The sequence below is a fragment of the Brachyhypopomus gauderio genome, chromosome 2, assembly GCF_052324685.1.
Source record: "Brachyhypopomus gauderio isolate BG-103 chromosome 2, BGAUD_0.2, whole genome shotgun sequence".
NCBI classification, from domain to species: Eukaryota; Metazoa; Chordata; class Actinopteri; order Gymnotiformes; family Hypopomidae; genus Brachyhypopomus; species Brachyhypopomus gauderio.
The window spans coordinates 4,574,852-4,590,737 of record NC_135212.1 but is presented as its reverse complement, the minus strand read 5'-3'; the positions used below and the strand labels follow the sequence as shown (position 1 = coordinate 4,590,737).

The window sequence follows — 15,886 nt, the reverse complement described above, 5'->3', positions numbered from 1 at the left end:
TGCCTCCAAATACTTCTATCCCTCCCTAAAATCCGGTTTAATAATCATTGTCGTTAGTTAGCCTCTGTCAGGATTCTTGCTCTCTTTCTAACCTCTTTCTCAGACAATTGCCTCCCCGGGTCCTACGCTAGTTAGAGACGTTTTATGTTAGCTATATTTATCAATATTTGTCAATAGATGTTTATTATTCTCTGATGTTGTTAAATTTTCTAATTATTATATACACTCTTAAAAAAAATAAAGGGAACACTTAAACAACACAATATAACTCCAAGTCAACCACACTTCTGTGAAACCAACCTGTTCAGTTAAGAAGCAACACGGATTGTGAATCAATTTCACCTGCTGTTGTGCAAATGGAATAGAAACAGGTAGAAATGAGAGGCAATTAGCAAGACCCCCCCCCCCCCCTATAAAGGAGTGGTTCTGCAGGTGGGGACCACAGACCACTTCTCAGTACCTATGCTTTCTGGCTGATGTTTTGGTCACTTTTGAATGTTGGTGGTCCTTTCACACTCGTGGTAGCATGAGACGGACTCTACAACCTACACAAGAGGCTCAGGTAGTGCAGCTCATCCAGGATGGCACATCAACACGAGCTGTGGCAAGAAGGTTTGCTGTGTCTGATAAGATCCTCAGCCTCCTGAGCCTCATTTTGACTTGTTTTAAGAACATTACATCAAAGTTGGACATTCAACTTTGTACAGAACAAAGGATTCAATGAGAATATTTCATTCATTCAGATCTAGGATGTGTTATTTGAGTGTTTGTGATGCCGTGTCCCCGCCTTGCTCCTGGCCAGTTCCCTGTGCCTCCTCTCTCTGCCCAGCCTCATTTCCCACATCCTGCTTTGACTGGTCCTGTCCCTCTAGTCTGTCCTGTGTTATCCTGTCCGGTGTCCTCCGTCCCTGTACCTCGCCATACCTCTTGGTTCCCTGTCTTGTCCTAGTCAGTTCCCCTGTCCTGTCTGCCCTTGCGTGCCCCGGAGTGGCACACTTAGATGGGGGGGGGGGGGGGGGGGTTCTGTCACGTTGGGCTATGCCCCCCTCTCCTAGCTGTCGCTCCGGTTTCCCTGCTCCTTGTGTCTGTGTTGTTCCTTGCTCATTGATCCCGTCTTGTTTGTCTGTTACCATTCTTTCCCTCTGTCTTCCACGCCCGTGTCGTCATTTTCTTCACCTGTGTCTAGTCTAGTCCTGTGTATTTATATACCTGTGTTTCCCTAGCCCGTTGTCGGTTGTTCTGTTCATTTACTCAATCTGTGATTTGCTCTATGTGCTCCACAATCCTTATGCTATTTGTATTTGTGAATATTGTTCCTGTTCCATCGTCCATTCCTTCTAGTGTTCTCCCCGTTGCCCTGTTAGATCTCCTTTTGTATCTGATCATGCTGATCTATCTGTCTAACCTGGATGGCACCCCTGCCTGTTGCTATGACCTCGAATATGGAATCCCCTTTAATAAATCTCGCTCTCCTCAGCATCTCACAATCTCTCCTAACAAATATTATTAATGTGTGTATCGAACAAGAGATTTGGGTCTATTGTGACGCCTAAGTTCTTTACCTTTGCGCTGGGGGTTATAGTAAAAGAATGTAGATTTAATGCTACATTACCTATCTTGTCTCTCGCTGCCTTAGACCCAACTATTATTAGCTCTGTTTTATCCAGATTTAGAGCTAGAAAGTTATACGCCATTCAATGTTTTATCTCTTCTACACACTTCTCGATTTTACTGTTTACACCTAAATCATCGGGTTTTGCCGATAAATATAGTTGAGTGTCATCTGCGTAGGAGTGGAAACTGATGTCATGTTTACGCATAATCTCGACTAAGGCCCCGTCCACACGACGCCGGAGGTTTTTAAAAACGGAGGTTTTTGTCTCCGTTGTAGCCTCCCGTCCACACGACACCAGAGGTTTTTAAAAACGGAGGTTTTGTCTCCGTTTTAGCCTCCCGTCCACACGAAAACGGAGGTTTTTGAAAACGCCTTCCAAGGTGGAGACTTTTGAAAACTCCGGTCTCTGCGTATTCGTGTGGACGGGGAAAACGCATGTTTAGGAAAACGCTGACGTCACATAGGGATTCTGCGCATGTCTTTTTTTCTTCGTAGAATAAAACTGTTGTGTTGCCTGTTCTAATTCATTCGGCTGAAGTAGCATAGTGTTTGGTAGCTCTGGCAGTATGTTTATAAATGTTGCTGCAGTGTCGGATGTGATAGTGCGTGTGGTTTTTGTATGACACATCTGATGTACATCGTATAAAGCTATTTCATATTGCTATCAGTAGGGATTGATCTGAAATGGCATCATTTTGGGGGATGATTGCCAAATGTTCTATGTTTAACCCGTAAGTAAGTATTAAGTCTAGGGTGTGTTTACAGCGGTGAGTAGGCCCTGTCACATTTTGGGCTATACCTACTGAGTCTAGGATGGAATCGAACATGGTTTTCAGTGGGTCTGATTCATTTCATTTTCATTTTCACAATGAATGTTGAAATCACCCACAATTACAAATCTCTCAATGGTTAAGACTAATTCCGAAAGAAACTCAGTAAATTCCTTAAGAAATTCTGAGTAAGGACCCGGCGGTCGATAGATGGTCACTAATTTAAGCTTTGTTTCATATTTTATTGCCTATTTCACCTATCAAAGCCTCGAATGAGTTACTAGTGGTGTTTGGTTTTACAGTAAGACCTATATCTGCGTCATATATTGTGGCTACTCCACCTCTATGCCGTGTGATACAGGGCTGATGTACATAACTGTATCCAGGAGGAGTTGCTTCATTAAACGTACATATTCTTCTACTCTAGTCCATGTCTCTGTTAAACAGAGTGCATTTAGTCTGTTATCAGAGATTATTTCATTTACTATCACAGCTTTTGATGCAAGCGATCTAATGTTTAGGAGTCCTAGCCTTAGCTTAATATTGCTGTTCGCTTCATGTTGATTATTTAATTTAATTTTAATTAGATTTTTAAAACATATCATCCTGTTATTCCTATACCTCCCACGGCTAATAGACACAGTCTCAATGGTTTGGTAATTAGAGAAGTAAGTTCTACTTAGCTGATTTGCGTGGTTTGATGTGGCTGGTCAGGCCCGGCCGACGTAGCACGTTCTCGATGTTCCTGGAGAGGACTGCCGAGCCTAATCGACTGGGGTGAAGTCCATCTCGGCGGTAGAGTGATGGACGCTCCCGGAAACTCTCCCAGTTGTCAACGTAGTCCACGACGACGCTGCCACAGGTGTCCCGGAGCCAGCTGTGGAGACAGAAAAGACGACTGAATGACTTGCACCCTCACAGGAACGTTGAAAGCGGCCCGGAGACGACGAGTCTGGCCGACGTCTTCTTCCTTGCGGTGTCCAGAAGCGAGCGGTAGTGCTCCTTGAGGATCTTGCTGCGCCGGGCGAAGGTGTTGACAGCCCCCACGTGAAGGACGACGGTGCCGAAGTCGTCTCGCTGCTTCAGCGCCGAGGGAAGCCGCCTGGCTACGTCCAGGACACGAGTACCTGGAAAACAGGACAAAGTGGGGGTTTGTTTTGTGCCTGGCAGGTTGATTTTTACGTGTCTAGTTATTGAGTCACCGATAACAAGGATACTGCCCCTTTTCTTCTTCGGCGCTGGTGAGGGTGGTGTCGGACGCAGGGGTGAGGGCGAGGTGGAGGACCCGGAGCTGAGCACCTCGAATGGGTTAGCAGAGGAGAAATCCGGCTGAAGTAGGCGCTCGCTGGCGCTCCCAGCCTGGTGCCCGGGTCAAGATGGCGGTCGCGCTGAGCCGCCGTGACGAGGGAGTGGAGACGGCCGAGTAGGCAGCGTCGCGGGCGGCCTCGAGCCTGGTCTTCTCCTGGGTGAGCTCCGCTTGCTTCTCCAGAAGACGCTGGATCTGCCTTGTTCCTCCGTGGTAGCCATAAAAAACAGGGGAGACAAAGCAGAGGGAGACAGAAACAGAGGAAATAAACAGAAACGAGATAAAATAATTAGATGCCGGTAATTGTATTACACCGATTAAGAATTTTAGTGTTTTATGGTAAGTGTATTAGGCTATAGCTAAGCTATGCTAATACAATATGTGGATCCACGTTTGCGTGCGAGCGTGCTGGCGTGCGCCGGTGAAACAGGAAACAGGAAGTGTGCCTTATGTCAGTAAATTACGGGCGATGTGATGTGTGGCGTGTCCTAGCAACTGCAGGGTTGCCAACTTTTGACGTTCGTTTGGAGTGAGATTTTAACCTGGAGGAGGTGGTGATTGTAAATTGTTGAGCGGGGGGGGGGGGGGGGGGGGGGTGGCGGCGAACGTAAGTTGTTGAGAGGGGGGGCGAACGTAAAATGGACACAAATTAAGTGTTATATCACGATCTGTCGATCGCCGGTGGTTGGCCCCAGAGCGAACTAGTAACTCGTAGAATCATAGATGTGGATCAGAGGTAAATAAACTGGATTTTTTTTCGGCGTGAGATATCGGAAGTGTGGCGTCAGAGCGTGTGAACATGGTCAAATGCGTGTGTCTCACGCTCAATGCGTGAGAGTTGGCAACCCTGCAACTGTGCCATGTGGTGAATCAATCTATCAATCTCTCTCTCTCTCTTTTTCTCTCAATAGGTCAAAAAAGGAAGTGGTCATTGTTTCATGGGCTAGTTTTTACCTAACCCTAAATTCATTATGTGATGCATCTTTATGTAAAATCTGTTAATTTGTTACATGGGACACAATTTCTCTATATTTGAAAATATTTCCTACAAAGCTTTAATAAACATTTTATATGTCACTTCCTGGAATGGATACCACTGATTTGTCATGGTGTCTCTCTCTCACTCTTGAAAGAGGGAAGTCCATTGTCACTTGCGCTTTAATAATCAGATGAGGAAACAGCCCAGACAGAGACAGAGCTGTGGTGTGAGGTACAGCATATGTTTACAGTGGAGTGGAGTTGGTCTGGATATCTGAACTCCTGAACTCAGAATGAAGGTCTTCATCATCTTCACCCTCTACCTGATCTCAGGTAATGAAAAGCACTTCTACATCATCAACACGGTCAATAAGAGGAAGTTACTTTCTGAGTGTTATTTGCACAGGAACGTTGTTACAGTCTGAATTCGCCTGCACAGCAGTGTTCTAGTTATGATTACAAAAGTCACCACTGAGCTTTCTCAAACATATTATGACCTCACTCGGATGTTTCTGTGACAGGAGTGTCCACCAATGAGGTGACAGCATATTCAGGAGGAGGAGTCAAGATCAAATGCAAATATCATGAAGGATATGAAACAAACAATAAATATTTCTGCAAGGGTAAAGGTACATCATGTGATGATCAAATTAAAACAGGAGTTAAACACACATGGGTGCATGAAGGCAGATTCTCTCTGTATGATAACACCAGTGCTAAAGTCTTCTGGGTGTTGATGAGAAACCTCACTGTGGAGGATACTGGAACCTACCAGTGTGGAGTGGATAAATATCTACAGACAGACACATACACAACAGTGAAAGTGAAGGTAAAGGCAGGTGAGTGTTCTCCTCTACTGCTCCTGTTCATCAGACTACCCTTTCCAGCATCATGTATTACCACTACAGGGAGGGTGACAGTACAAGCTCTCATACAAGACTCTTTATAACAGTGTGATGTCAACATGCTTTTAGTGGGGGGCGTGGTCTCTAGATAATTGACTGCATATGCAGGGGGAGGAGTCAACATCAAGTACAAATATGAGGATGAATACAAAACCAAACTGAAATATTTCTGTAAGATTGCAAAGGATCAGTGGTGTTTTTAGATCAAATAACAAACCCCGAACATTGACTGGAGTCATCAGCTCAGATTCTCAGTTCATGACAACAGAAGAGTAGTAGTGTGTTTATCAGAGAACTGAGTGTATATTACACTGGAACATACCAGTGTGGTGTTGCTGTGTCTGATCATCTACACACCTACACTGGAGTGAAGGTGAATGTAACAGAAGGTGATGAGACATTTGTACACAAGTAGAACTGAAATGATTGGTTCAGTGAAGTTGGCTGAATGACTATGAAACAAAATTCCTTCCTGTTGCCAGCATAAAGATTAGTATGTCTAATCCTGACGATTATTTATATATGATGATGATTGTTTTGATTGACAGAATCTTATTATGGGAGGTTCATCAGTGAGACTGGCTATATAGGAGGAAGTGTGGACATCAGTTGCAGCTACCCAGAATCCCACAGGAGTGACCCCAAGTTTCTCTGCAAAAGAGTGGACACTGGTATTTGTGCTTATAGAGCAGCAGTTAAAGAGAGTGGAAGATGGATAAATGAGCGATACATTTCTCTATATGATGACAGAACAAATCAGATCCTGACTGTGACCATTAGAGATGTGACAGAGCAGGACTCTGGTACATACTGGTGTGGAGCTGAATCAGACTTGGAATCTGATCATGGATACATGGTTTATATGACACAGATCTACCTAAGCGTGACTGGTGAGTATATCTTTGCTGTCAGTGTGTTTTTTTTTTCTTGAATATCTTTTATGTGGCTTTCAGTGGGCATAGGTTTTAACAGGAGACCCAACAGCAACACAGATTATTTAAACTTTGATAGTTCATTACCTTTTAGTACATTGAATAGAGTCTGCTTTGATGAAGTCGGGGTGAGTTTGCTCATCATAATAGAAGTGCATGCTATTTATTTAATTTCCATTTAGAAGTCATTTATTGTAATCAGTCCTTATATGGGCAGTCATGGCCTGGTGGTAGGGAACTGGTCTTGTGACCGGAGGTTTCGTGGGTTCGATTCCCAGACCTGAGGCCAGGGCTAGGGCTGCCAACCGCTCTGGACATGTGTGCACCACAGCCCCCTAGTAATCACTGGTGTGTGTGTGTGTGTGTGTGTGTGTGTGTGTGTGTGTGTGTGTGTGTGTGTGTTAACTGCACAGATGGGTAAGAAGCAGAGGACAAATTTCGATTGCGGTGTAAAAAATCACAACTGACAAACTATGGCACTATGGCACAAAAATAATATAATTTATTATATATCTGTAACGATTTCGGATTAGGAGATGGACACAATTGCTGGAGAGAGGTTGATTTATTGTTGGTAACAGCTCTCAGTCTAACTGCACCAATGCGGATGGTGCGACAATGGATGGACAATTAAACAAAAACAAGCAAAGTAAATGACAGCACGACACGGGAGGAGGGCCGAGTCAGACGTTACATAAGTCAGACGTTACATAAGCCCCCCCCCAAAGCGTGCTACTCCGGACGTTACAATATCAGTAATTTATTCTGTTATTAGCTATTCAGAGTGAAAAAGGTCTAAACTAAGTCTGCCTGCAATGCCACCCTGAAGTGGTGCATTTCTCAATATGAATCAAGAAGAAAACCAGAACAGAAACAACGAAATGTAGGGACTTGGATATCCCCGCACACTGTAAAAAAAATTTCTCTCACCAACTAAAAAAATCTTAGTGACCCGTTGCACCTAATTTGTTTAGTTGGTCTAATTTAAGCTCTGCAAATGGCAAATTTTAAGTTCTGCTGACAACTACAGAATTCAGTCTAATTAAAGAAAATAAGTTGAGCCAACAAAATGTTATATATTAACCAAATACACCTAGTGAGTCCAACCAAATGTTTTATGTTGTTCCAGCCACAATTGTTTAGTTCAGGTAATTATTCATTAGTATCCAAGTTGTCTGAACTATACATTTTATGCTTTATGAAGTAAATTCAAAATATACAGAATATAATTAAGTAATTGTGCATTTTATTTGCATGTCAAAAAGTAAACATAAAATATTAACAAACAGGCATATGAGAGCTGCTGTCACGGTCACAGCTCCGGACCCTTCCCTGTGGGCGTGCCACTATGTCGTCTGCGTGTCGTTATGCCCATGTATGTACTTCCGTGGGTGTGGGTTGTTCGTGAGCGTGTTCGTAGTCGCACCTGTGCCTTGTCTCGAGATCATGAGGGTTTGTGTTATTCACCTATTTAATGTGCGTTTGCGCAGTGTCTTGTGCTCGTCTATGTCTAAAGCTACGTGTCAGCGTGAGTGTTTGTGTGCTACTTGCGCTCCGCACCAAGCTATTTCGTGTTGTGTCCAATAAATGTTGATTGTGCACCGTAATCGTCGTGGTGTCTGCCTCCTGCACCCAACGTTACAGAAAGACGAGCCGAATAAGAAGTATGCCAGGATACGCCACCCGTGCCCCAAAGGGGAAGAGGAGAAGCCGACGTCACCACGGCTCTTCCCCGGTTCGGCGCCGCGAATCCCCTGTCACCGAGCAGACCATGCAGCAGCACCCCATGTGTGCGTACTTGCTGTGCGCGGCTCGAGAGATGGAGGACGAAGAGATGGCAGACGGTATCCGCCAATCCGCGGTCCGCATATGGAGAGAGTTGCACCCTCCCGCGTCCCTAGGGCGGCCACCCAGAGCGGTGGGCAGCAGCGGATCGGAGGACAGGAGAGCACCGCCCCTGGACTTCCCAGAGGAGGAGTCCAGTGAACCGTTCATGGTGGGGGTAGGTGCCTTTGCCCTCACTCCCCCCGAGGATGAGTTCGGGAGTGAGGACTCCGGAGAGGAGAGTGAGGGTGAGGCCAGCTGCCCTTCCCCCACGTCAGCGGCTCCCCTGACGTCGGACGAGGAGAGGGAAACCAGCCCCACGCCATCGGTCTGCTCCGATGCCTACGAGCACCCCGAGAAGGCGGAGGGTAACGTCAGTCCTCCCCCATCTGTGTGCTCCGACTCGACGGTGTACTACGGAGAGGGGGAGAACGTTAGTCCCCCTCCGTCTCTGCACTCCGAGACAACGGTGTGCTACGGGGAGAGAGGGAGCGCCAGCCCACCTCCGTCCGTTGGTTCATCGTCCTTTGTGAGCGAGGACGAGAGTGAGGGAGAGAGCCTTCCGTCAGTGTGTTCGCTCCCGACAGTCTACAAAGGGGGAGGGAGCGGACCGGACAGTCCGCCCAGGTTGGAGAGTGGGGAGTCCTGTGGGGAGGAGCCCATGGACCACTCCCGATGTGAGACCCCCGCACGGTCCATGGACTGGAGCGTGGCCGAGGAGGTGATGCCGGCGATGGACACCACCCCCGATACCGGAACCAGGGGAGGCTGGCCTGGCAGAGGAGGGGCTTCCTACGGGAGGTTCCCAGAGAGGGTGGAGGAGCGCCAGCAGGCTTATAGGGCGGCAAGCCCCTACGGCACTCCCGGAGGAGGTAGCCGCGGACCAGGGAGGACAGTTGCCGCGAGACACGCTGGTCGCACCGCCTCCAAGCGGGAAACAGGTCGAACTGCACCTCGCGCGCCCACCGATAGTGCTGCCACCAAGCGGGCGACCAGTCGCGCTGCACCTCGCGCGTCCGCCAGACGTGCTGCCCCTAAGCGGGCGAGTAGTCGCGCTGCACCTCGCGCGTCCACCAGAAGTGCGTCCCCCAAGCGGTCGGCCAGTCGCGCTGCACCCAGCGCATCCGCTAGCCGTGCGGCACCTGGCGGTGAACGGGCGGAACAGGCGAGAGGTGTACCGCCTTCTGCAGCACCCCCAGTCCCCGGAGCTTTCTCTTCGCTGCAGGCTTTGCCTAAGGCGGGGAGCTTGGCTCCGATGATGAATGTTTGTGTACCTGTGTTTTTGTCAGTCCCAGTGTTTCTCCCTAATCCACTGTTCCCGTTTGTGCCCTTTGTGTTCAGCGTCCCTGTGTGCATGTTTGTGACTGTGCCATTGTTTAACGTATTCTCCCCTGTCTTCCCAGGGAGGGTGTTCTAGAGCTGTTCGCGGCGGTTCCCACCATCGGGGGAGACGGCTCTCGGAGGCTCGTGAACCCGGCGGCTCCGGACCTGCCCGTTGGTATTGGTTCGGGGCTTTTCCAGCTACGCGGGAAGCTCCGGGAGTAGCGAGCCCCTGGTGGAGGGTTCTGTCACGGTCACAGCTCCGGACCCTTCCCTGTGGGCGTGCCACTATGTCGTCTGCGTGTCGTTATGCCCATGTATGTACTTCCGTGGGTGTGGGTTGTTCGTGAGCGTGTTCGTAGTCGCACCTGTGCCTTGTCTCGAGATCACGAGGGTTTGTGTTATTCACCAATTTAATGTGCGTTCGCGCAGTGTCTTGTGCTCGTCTATGTCTAAAGCTACGTGTCAGCGTGAGTGTTTGTGTGCTACTTGCGCTCCGCACCAAGCTATTTCGTGTTGTGTCCAATAAATGTTGATTGTGCACCGTAATCGTCGTGGTGTCTGCCTCCTGCACCCAACGTTACAGCTGCTTTATAAATGTAATAAAAAATGAAACGTCGTCGAGTCAGGAGGACAAGAATGAGCCATGACACCAACGTTAGCTCAATGCTAATTTATTAGCAATACGCTAACGGCAAAAACACACTGGTTCTAAGGGAGGGGGGACACTAACACGCATACAGCACACATCCAGGGAAACGGGAGAACTGACCGCGGAGCTGTATGTGGTTGGAAAAAGTATCTAAAAAAGTACTTAATTAGAAATCGATTGGGCTTCAGCAAATGCTTAATTACTACGCAGTTCTAGCTAGCTAGGTAGCTAACGTTAGTCCACATGCTAACAGTTTGCCGACGTGAGGTTAGTTAAATTCCAAATGGACAGTTAACGCGTGACGGTTAATTAACCGTTAATCGGTAGCTTGTTCTTGCCAACCACAACAGTATTAACACTAACATTACTAAACTCATAGCAAAGTTAAACACTGAAAAACAACTTGTTGGCTTAGCTCTAGTTTTGATAACTATACGTTTGGAAAATATGTTAAAATACGACCTAGTTCAAAATTCAAACTCAACAAACACCACCAAGTTAGCTGTGTTAGCTTAGTAAAGATCCACATTAACTTCACACGTTTGAAGTCCTCTAGATAAATGGTGAAACGATGGGTCTTCATTTTAGTTTTGGTGCAGAAGGCGCCAAGAAAATCGTCTCTCTTGAGCATGCGCATTAGTTTCACCACTACCACTATTGCTCGCCCAACACAGATTTTTAATTTGGACTTGACATGTTGACTGAGAACCATAATGCTCATTCACTGAACACAAAATATTAAGTTGAATGGTAAAAATGCAGCAGCTGATGGCACAACTCGTTTTTTGTTTTTGGAGTAATTATTTTTATGTTTCATGCTTTGCCCACATAAATTTTTATATTCACAGAACATATGCAAACAAAGATTTTTTACAGTGCATGATAATGATTGAGCCGCGGCCATTTTTCTCCGGTCGCACTGTCTAAGCGAAATCAGTGATCGCAAGCGCGCTGTAAATAAATCGCTGTTTTCATCAGTTTGTAGGAGGTTCTTCCCAGAGTTTTGGTAATACGACATAATTGAATATCCGCTTTCTCTCATCCCGTTAGAAGAATTCGCATTTTGCGATTCTGTTTCTTTTTGAGCCTGCTTGAAATTTAACTTCACGTTTGGACCGTTCAAAAACATCGTGGGACTGTTCAAAAGATATTAATAGATAAGTGGACCGTTACATTATATTCTTCTTTATTGTTTCCTTAAGTTTTATCCCAGTCTGTACAGTTTAAGGTAGTTTTTTAAGGGTCCCAAGACAACGTGTTGGTCCGATGAACCGTGATAACGGCGGGCACGAACTAGCCACATGATAAAATTAGCGCGCATTTCTTGATCACAAGATTTCTTTTCGTTTTAGGTTAATTGCAAAAAAAAAACAGGGCCTATTTAAATGTGAATATCTTTGGACTGGCTTGATCAAATTTGACAATTGAGGCATCTTTTTTTTTAGTTATATTGTGCTGCATCTAATAAAATGTTGAAAATGTCCAAGTCACTACAAAATGGGATCAGTGACAAACTAGCAAATCTGCACAAACAGACACAAGAGATACACAGACCAGACAGTCAGACACAGTCAGACACAGGGATAGAAACACACAGGTTAACCACCAAACAGTCAGACACAGGGATATAAAACACACAGGCTAATGACCAAACAGTCAGACACAGGGATATAAACACACAGGCCAACGACCAAACAGTCATCATCAATAAGCAGAGATCAAATCAGAGAGGAAGTCCAAATATGAAACATAGCCAAGACAATTAGACATTACTTAGACACAAAAGCACAATCCATAACAAGACACTGACTACATATAACAATGCACAACACTAAAGGGGGAGGGGGGGGGGGGGGTCAATAGAAAACAATGATCATCACAGACTAGACACAACACGGGGTTTAAATACACCAGACAGAACAAGAAACACCTAAAACCAATGACAAGGGGGCCAGGATTATAGACCATGAGGAGGGACTACGAATGACATGGCTAAATAAACAAAACATCCATGATTGACAGGTGGGGGCGGGGTTAACTATGACACATGGCAGTCAATGTTCAGTGTAAACTTAGTGTCTGAGGAGGAGCCGGTTACAGAACCTAAATATTCTGTTTATAAAGTTTTGCAAATAATAATCTATTATAAAAGAGACAGATTAGAGTTTGTCACTTCACAGTACAATTGCAGGCAATGAAATTGAGTTTTACTGTAAATCTAATACTATAAATGCAGCTTCACAGAGGTCATTACATTTACGCATCTCTAAATTTTGGTCAAGTTGTCTCCACCAGGTGAAATCCCTCTTTCCTTACACACACCACAGTGTAACACCAACATTATTAGGTTTCATCATTATCACATTATTTTTACAGTTGTGTGTGTGTGTGTGTGTGTGTGTGTGTGTGTGTGTGTGTGTGTGTGTGTGTGTGTGATTCGTTATAGCTACAGCATTTCCTGGAATGGTGTTGTACTCCTCTATTGCTGCCAGTTTAGTACTGGTTACTACTGCTGTTATTACTGCGGTCTACTGCAAATTGAAGAGAAAAGGTAACACACACTTCATAATGCAAACAAATATGCTCAGTTACACTCAGTCACACACAAACAGTTACTGGCTGTGGGGAGCAGTTAAAATGCTTTATGGAATTCAATGTTCTAGAATGTTCTAGAACTGTACAAATGTTATCATGCCTTGTAACATGTGGCCTGACCTTTCAGTTCATGAAGCTCATCAGTGGTTTATATCTCTTTGTGAACTCTTATCATGGTTGTGCTGAAGAGTTGTTTGTGTTCATCTTGCACATATATGCATCTTGAAGAGCATTGTTTATTTGATTAGCAGTAAAATATGCACATCCTTTAATTAATGCTTATAGTATCCACTACAAATATAGACCACCTACCTGTGTTAATACTCAGGGTGCTAATACTCAGTGTGTTAATACTCTCTCAACATTACAACTACACTATATCTACTTGTTCTCTGTTGCTCTCCCCTCTCTTCAGGCACAGAGACAATGACACACTCTAGAGAGGTGGGTACTTAGTCACATGACAAAATATGATCACATGACTTGGTCCAGTCATTCACTGGACTAACATATCTAAATCTTTTTAATTAAACTTTTTTTTCTTCCTTTCAGACAATTGAAGAGTATGTAAATGTTTCAACTTTGTCTGTTTCACAACAAACAGAAAATAAACAACCAGAGTCCGTCTATGAGAACTTCAATCCCACAATCAACCAGTGTAAGCACATCTGAGCCCAGAGAATAATGCAGAGATTAACCACATCTGGAAATGTGCATCACACCATATAAATAACTTATTCTGCACACTGTCTACAGAAAGTGACTCTTTTAGTTCAAGCTTCAGAGGTGACAGACATTTACATCACGGTTGACCGGTGTACCTGTTGATCTTTGTACCTGTCTTCCTGCATACCTGTTCACTTGTGTACTTAATTACAAGGGAATTAAATTTCAGCTGTGCAGCCTACTATTTATTAATGTGGCTTCTGTATTTAAAGTAATCAAAAAAGTCTGCATGATGTTGTACAGAACAAGTATAAACACACAGGGTAATGACCAAGTAAGTAAGTAAAATTCATTTATATAGCACTTTTCACAGGCACAAGCCACAAAGTGCTTTACAACGGAAAATAAAATTAAATAAATCAAAAACACACACTATAAAACAGAAATAAAATACAGTGCACAAGGTCAACGGCTGCAACCTCCACCACTAACTAAACGCCTGCGTAAAAAGGAAAGTCTTTAGCTGTTTTTTAAATGTATCCACAGAGTCAGCTGATCTTAAATGTGGAGGAAGTAAGCATTCTATTCTAAGCAGGCATAGCAACATTGACTCATACTACTCAACAGGATCCATCTGTGACTCATCATTGAATTAGCATGTGTGTGAAGATTCGTTTAGATCCCAGATCCAGAATCCCCCACAGGATGACTGAGATTTAAGGCGTATAATCGTTTCCATTAATAATGTTAATGTGTTCAGTGGAGCAAAGAGTAGCAGCTAATACTGAAACAGAATTGGAGCACAGCGAGTGATGGAGCTCAGCGAGTGATGGAGCACAGAGGAGTACTTGAGGTAGGGGAACATACACTGGTGCTGACTAATCCTTGTCTCCTTGTGCTAAACAAAGACAACAGTGCCATCTAGTGGAAATGTTATAAAGAAATACTCTACTCTTTAAACAGGGTGCAATTTGTCGATACACATTAAAAAACATGAGTGTTCAGACTGAATGTTGTTTTGTGGAATTATTATAGAATTTTAATACAGAGCGGACTGTTATGTTAATAAATCTTTAAAAATGCTAACATGAGCCTCAGTAACTAAACCAAATGGAAATGCCTCTCTAAAACTCCACATATCTGTGATGTTTAGGTGTCTGTAGGTTCTCATTCAACACAACCACAGGAAATGAGGTCACTGTGGGTGTCAATGATACCACAGTACAAGTGTTATGAAACCCTGATGAGGAGACTGAACCGTATCCAGATATTATTATAACCATTAGGGACATTTATATAGTGTTTTTCTCAAACCCAGGGATGTGTAACAGACAGAAATCAGCAAACACAGTAATGAGAAGTAGCAACCAATTAGTACACAAACTCTCTACCAGAGAACACAGCCCTGTGGAAGACTACACCAGGTTCATGGACAGGGGAGGTTAAAATCAGGACAGAGCACCAGCCATCACTGAGCAGAACAGATCTAGCTGGTCTGAAACTCACTGTATCAGGGCTGACACTGTACCAAAGTCTTCATCCTATGACAGTGACTACTGTAAATTTCCTGAGCTCTTCAGTATGACTCCAGTATGAAGTCCATCGATGTCTATGGCTATGCACTTTTAACTAGACTCAATATTCAGGAGGGGTATCCAGAAACATTTATAATAAAGTCTAGATGTGAGTGAGGGAAATTGATTATATCACATTATGTCAGGATGAATTTGCACTTCCACAAAGCAAGAAAATTAATTAGAGATATAAAGTTGTTTCTGTCACGACACACCAGATTCATCTGAACCACTAATTATTAAGACCCTCATCATCCAGTGTGGTAGAGCATGGTAGAGCTGATCAGAGGAGACCCAGGGATGCTGGTGAATTCTTCTCCATTTAACTCCCCAGTTGATGGGAAAGCTGCATAGAATTTTGTGTCAACTTTTGTGTAGAGTTGTATGTCATCTGCATAACAATGAAATGAAATGCCATAGCAACCGATGACATCATCAAGGGGGAGCAAGTATATAGTGAAGAGAATGGATCCAAGAACTGACCCCTGGAGGACTCCGTAGGTCATACCATGTGCCTGGGACGTTATGTTTCCAATGGAAACGCACTGTGTTCTGTCTGTGAGATATGACTGAAACCAGGAGTCCGATTGAGGAGTATCCTATGGCTCACTATGGGAAAGTGAAAGTGAAAGTGAGTCAGCATCAGCAGCCATCAGTAGGTCATTTCTGACTCTAACCAATGCCGATTCTGTGCTATGAGGTTATTATTGTTAAGGTTGTCCTGGGTTTTTTAAGTAGTGGCCTGATTA

At 44.6% G+C, this 15,886-nt stretch overlaps 1 protein-coding gene across 2 annotated transcripts; it reads left to right on the top strand.

The window, feature by feature from the left end:
- The first annotated feature begins 4,294 nt into the window (after positions 1 to 4,294).
- On the top strand, positions 4,295 to 14,554 carry LOC143484433 (polymeric immunoglobulin receptor-like). Of its 2 annotated transcripts, none has more exons than XM_076983150.1 (6): positions 4,295 to 5,002; positions 5,191 to 5,508; positions 6,123 to 6,468; positions 12,749 to 12,853; positions 13,313 to 13,341; positions 13,450 to 14,554. In XM_076983150.1, the coding sequence occupies exons 1-5, from the start codon at positions 4,963 to 4,965 to the stop codon at positions 13,335 to 13,337; spliced, it is 834 nt and encodes a 277-aa protein (XP_076839265.1). In that variant the 5' UTR covers positions 4,295 to 4,962; the 3' UTR covers positions 13,338 to 13,341; positions 13,450 to 14,554. The 2 variants fall into 2 exon arrangements, with proteins under 2 accessions (XP_076839265.1, XP_076839257.1); XM_076983142.1 differs by having other exon boundaries at positions 6,123 to 6,464; positions 13,450 to 14,551.
- The last annotated feature ends 1,332 nt before the right edge of the window (positions 14,555 to 15,886 follow it).

What these genes read in the sequence shown, in the direction of transcription:
- LOC143484433 (XM_076983142.1), top strand. Translation starts at nt 4,963, where the DNA reads ATGAAGGTCTTCATCATCTTCACCCTCTACCTGATCTCAG. An exon ending in CACCCTCTACCTGATCTCAG is followed by an intron (nt 5,003 to 5,190) that starts GTAATGAAAAGC and finishes TTTCTGTGACAG; the next exon opens with GAGTGTCCACCAATGAGGTG. An exon ending in GAAAGTGAAGGTAAAGGCAG is followed by an intron (nt 5,509 to 6,122) that starts GTGAGTGTTCTC and finishes TTTGATTGACAG; the next exon opens with AATCTTATTATGGGAGGTTC.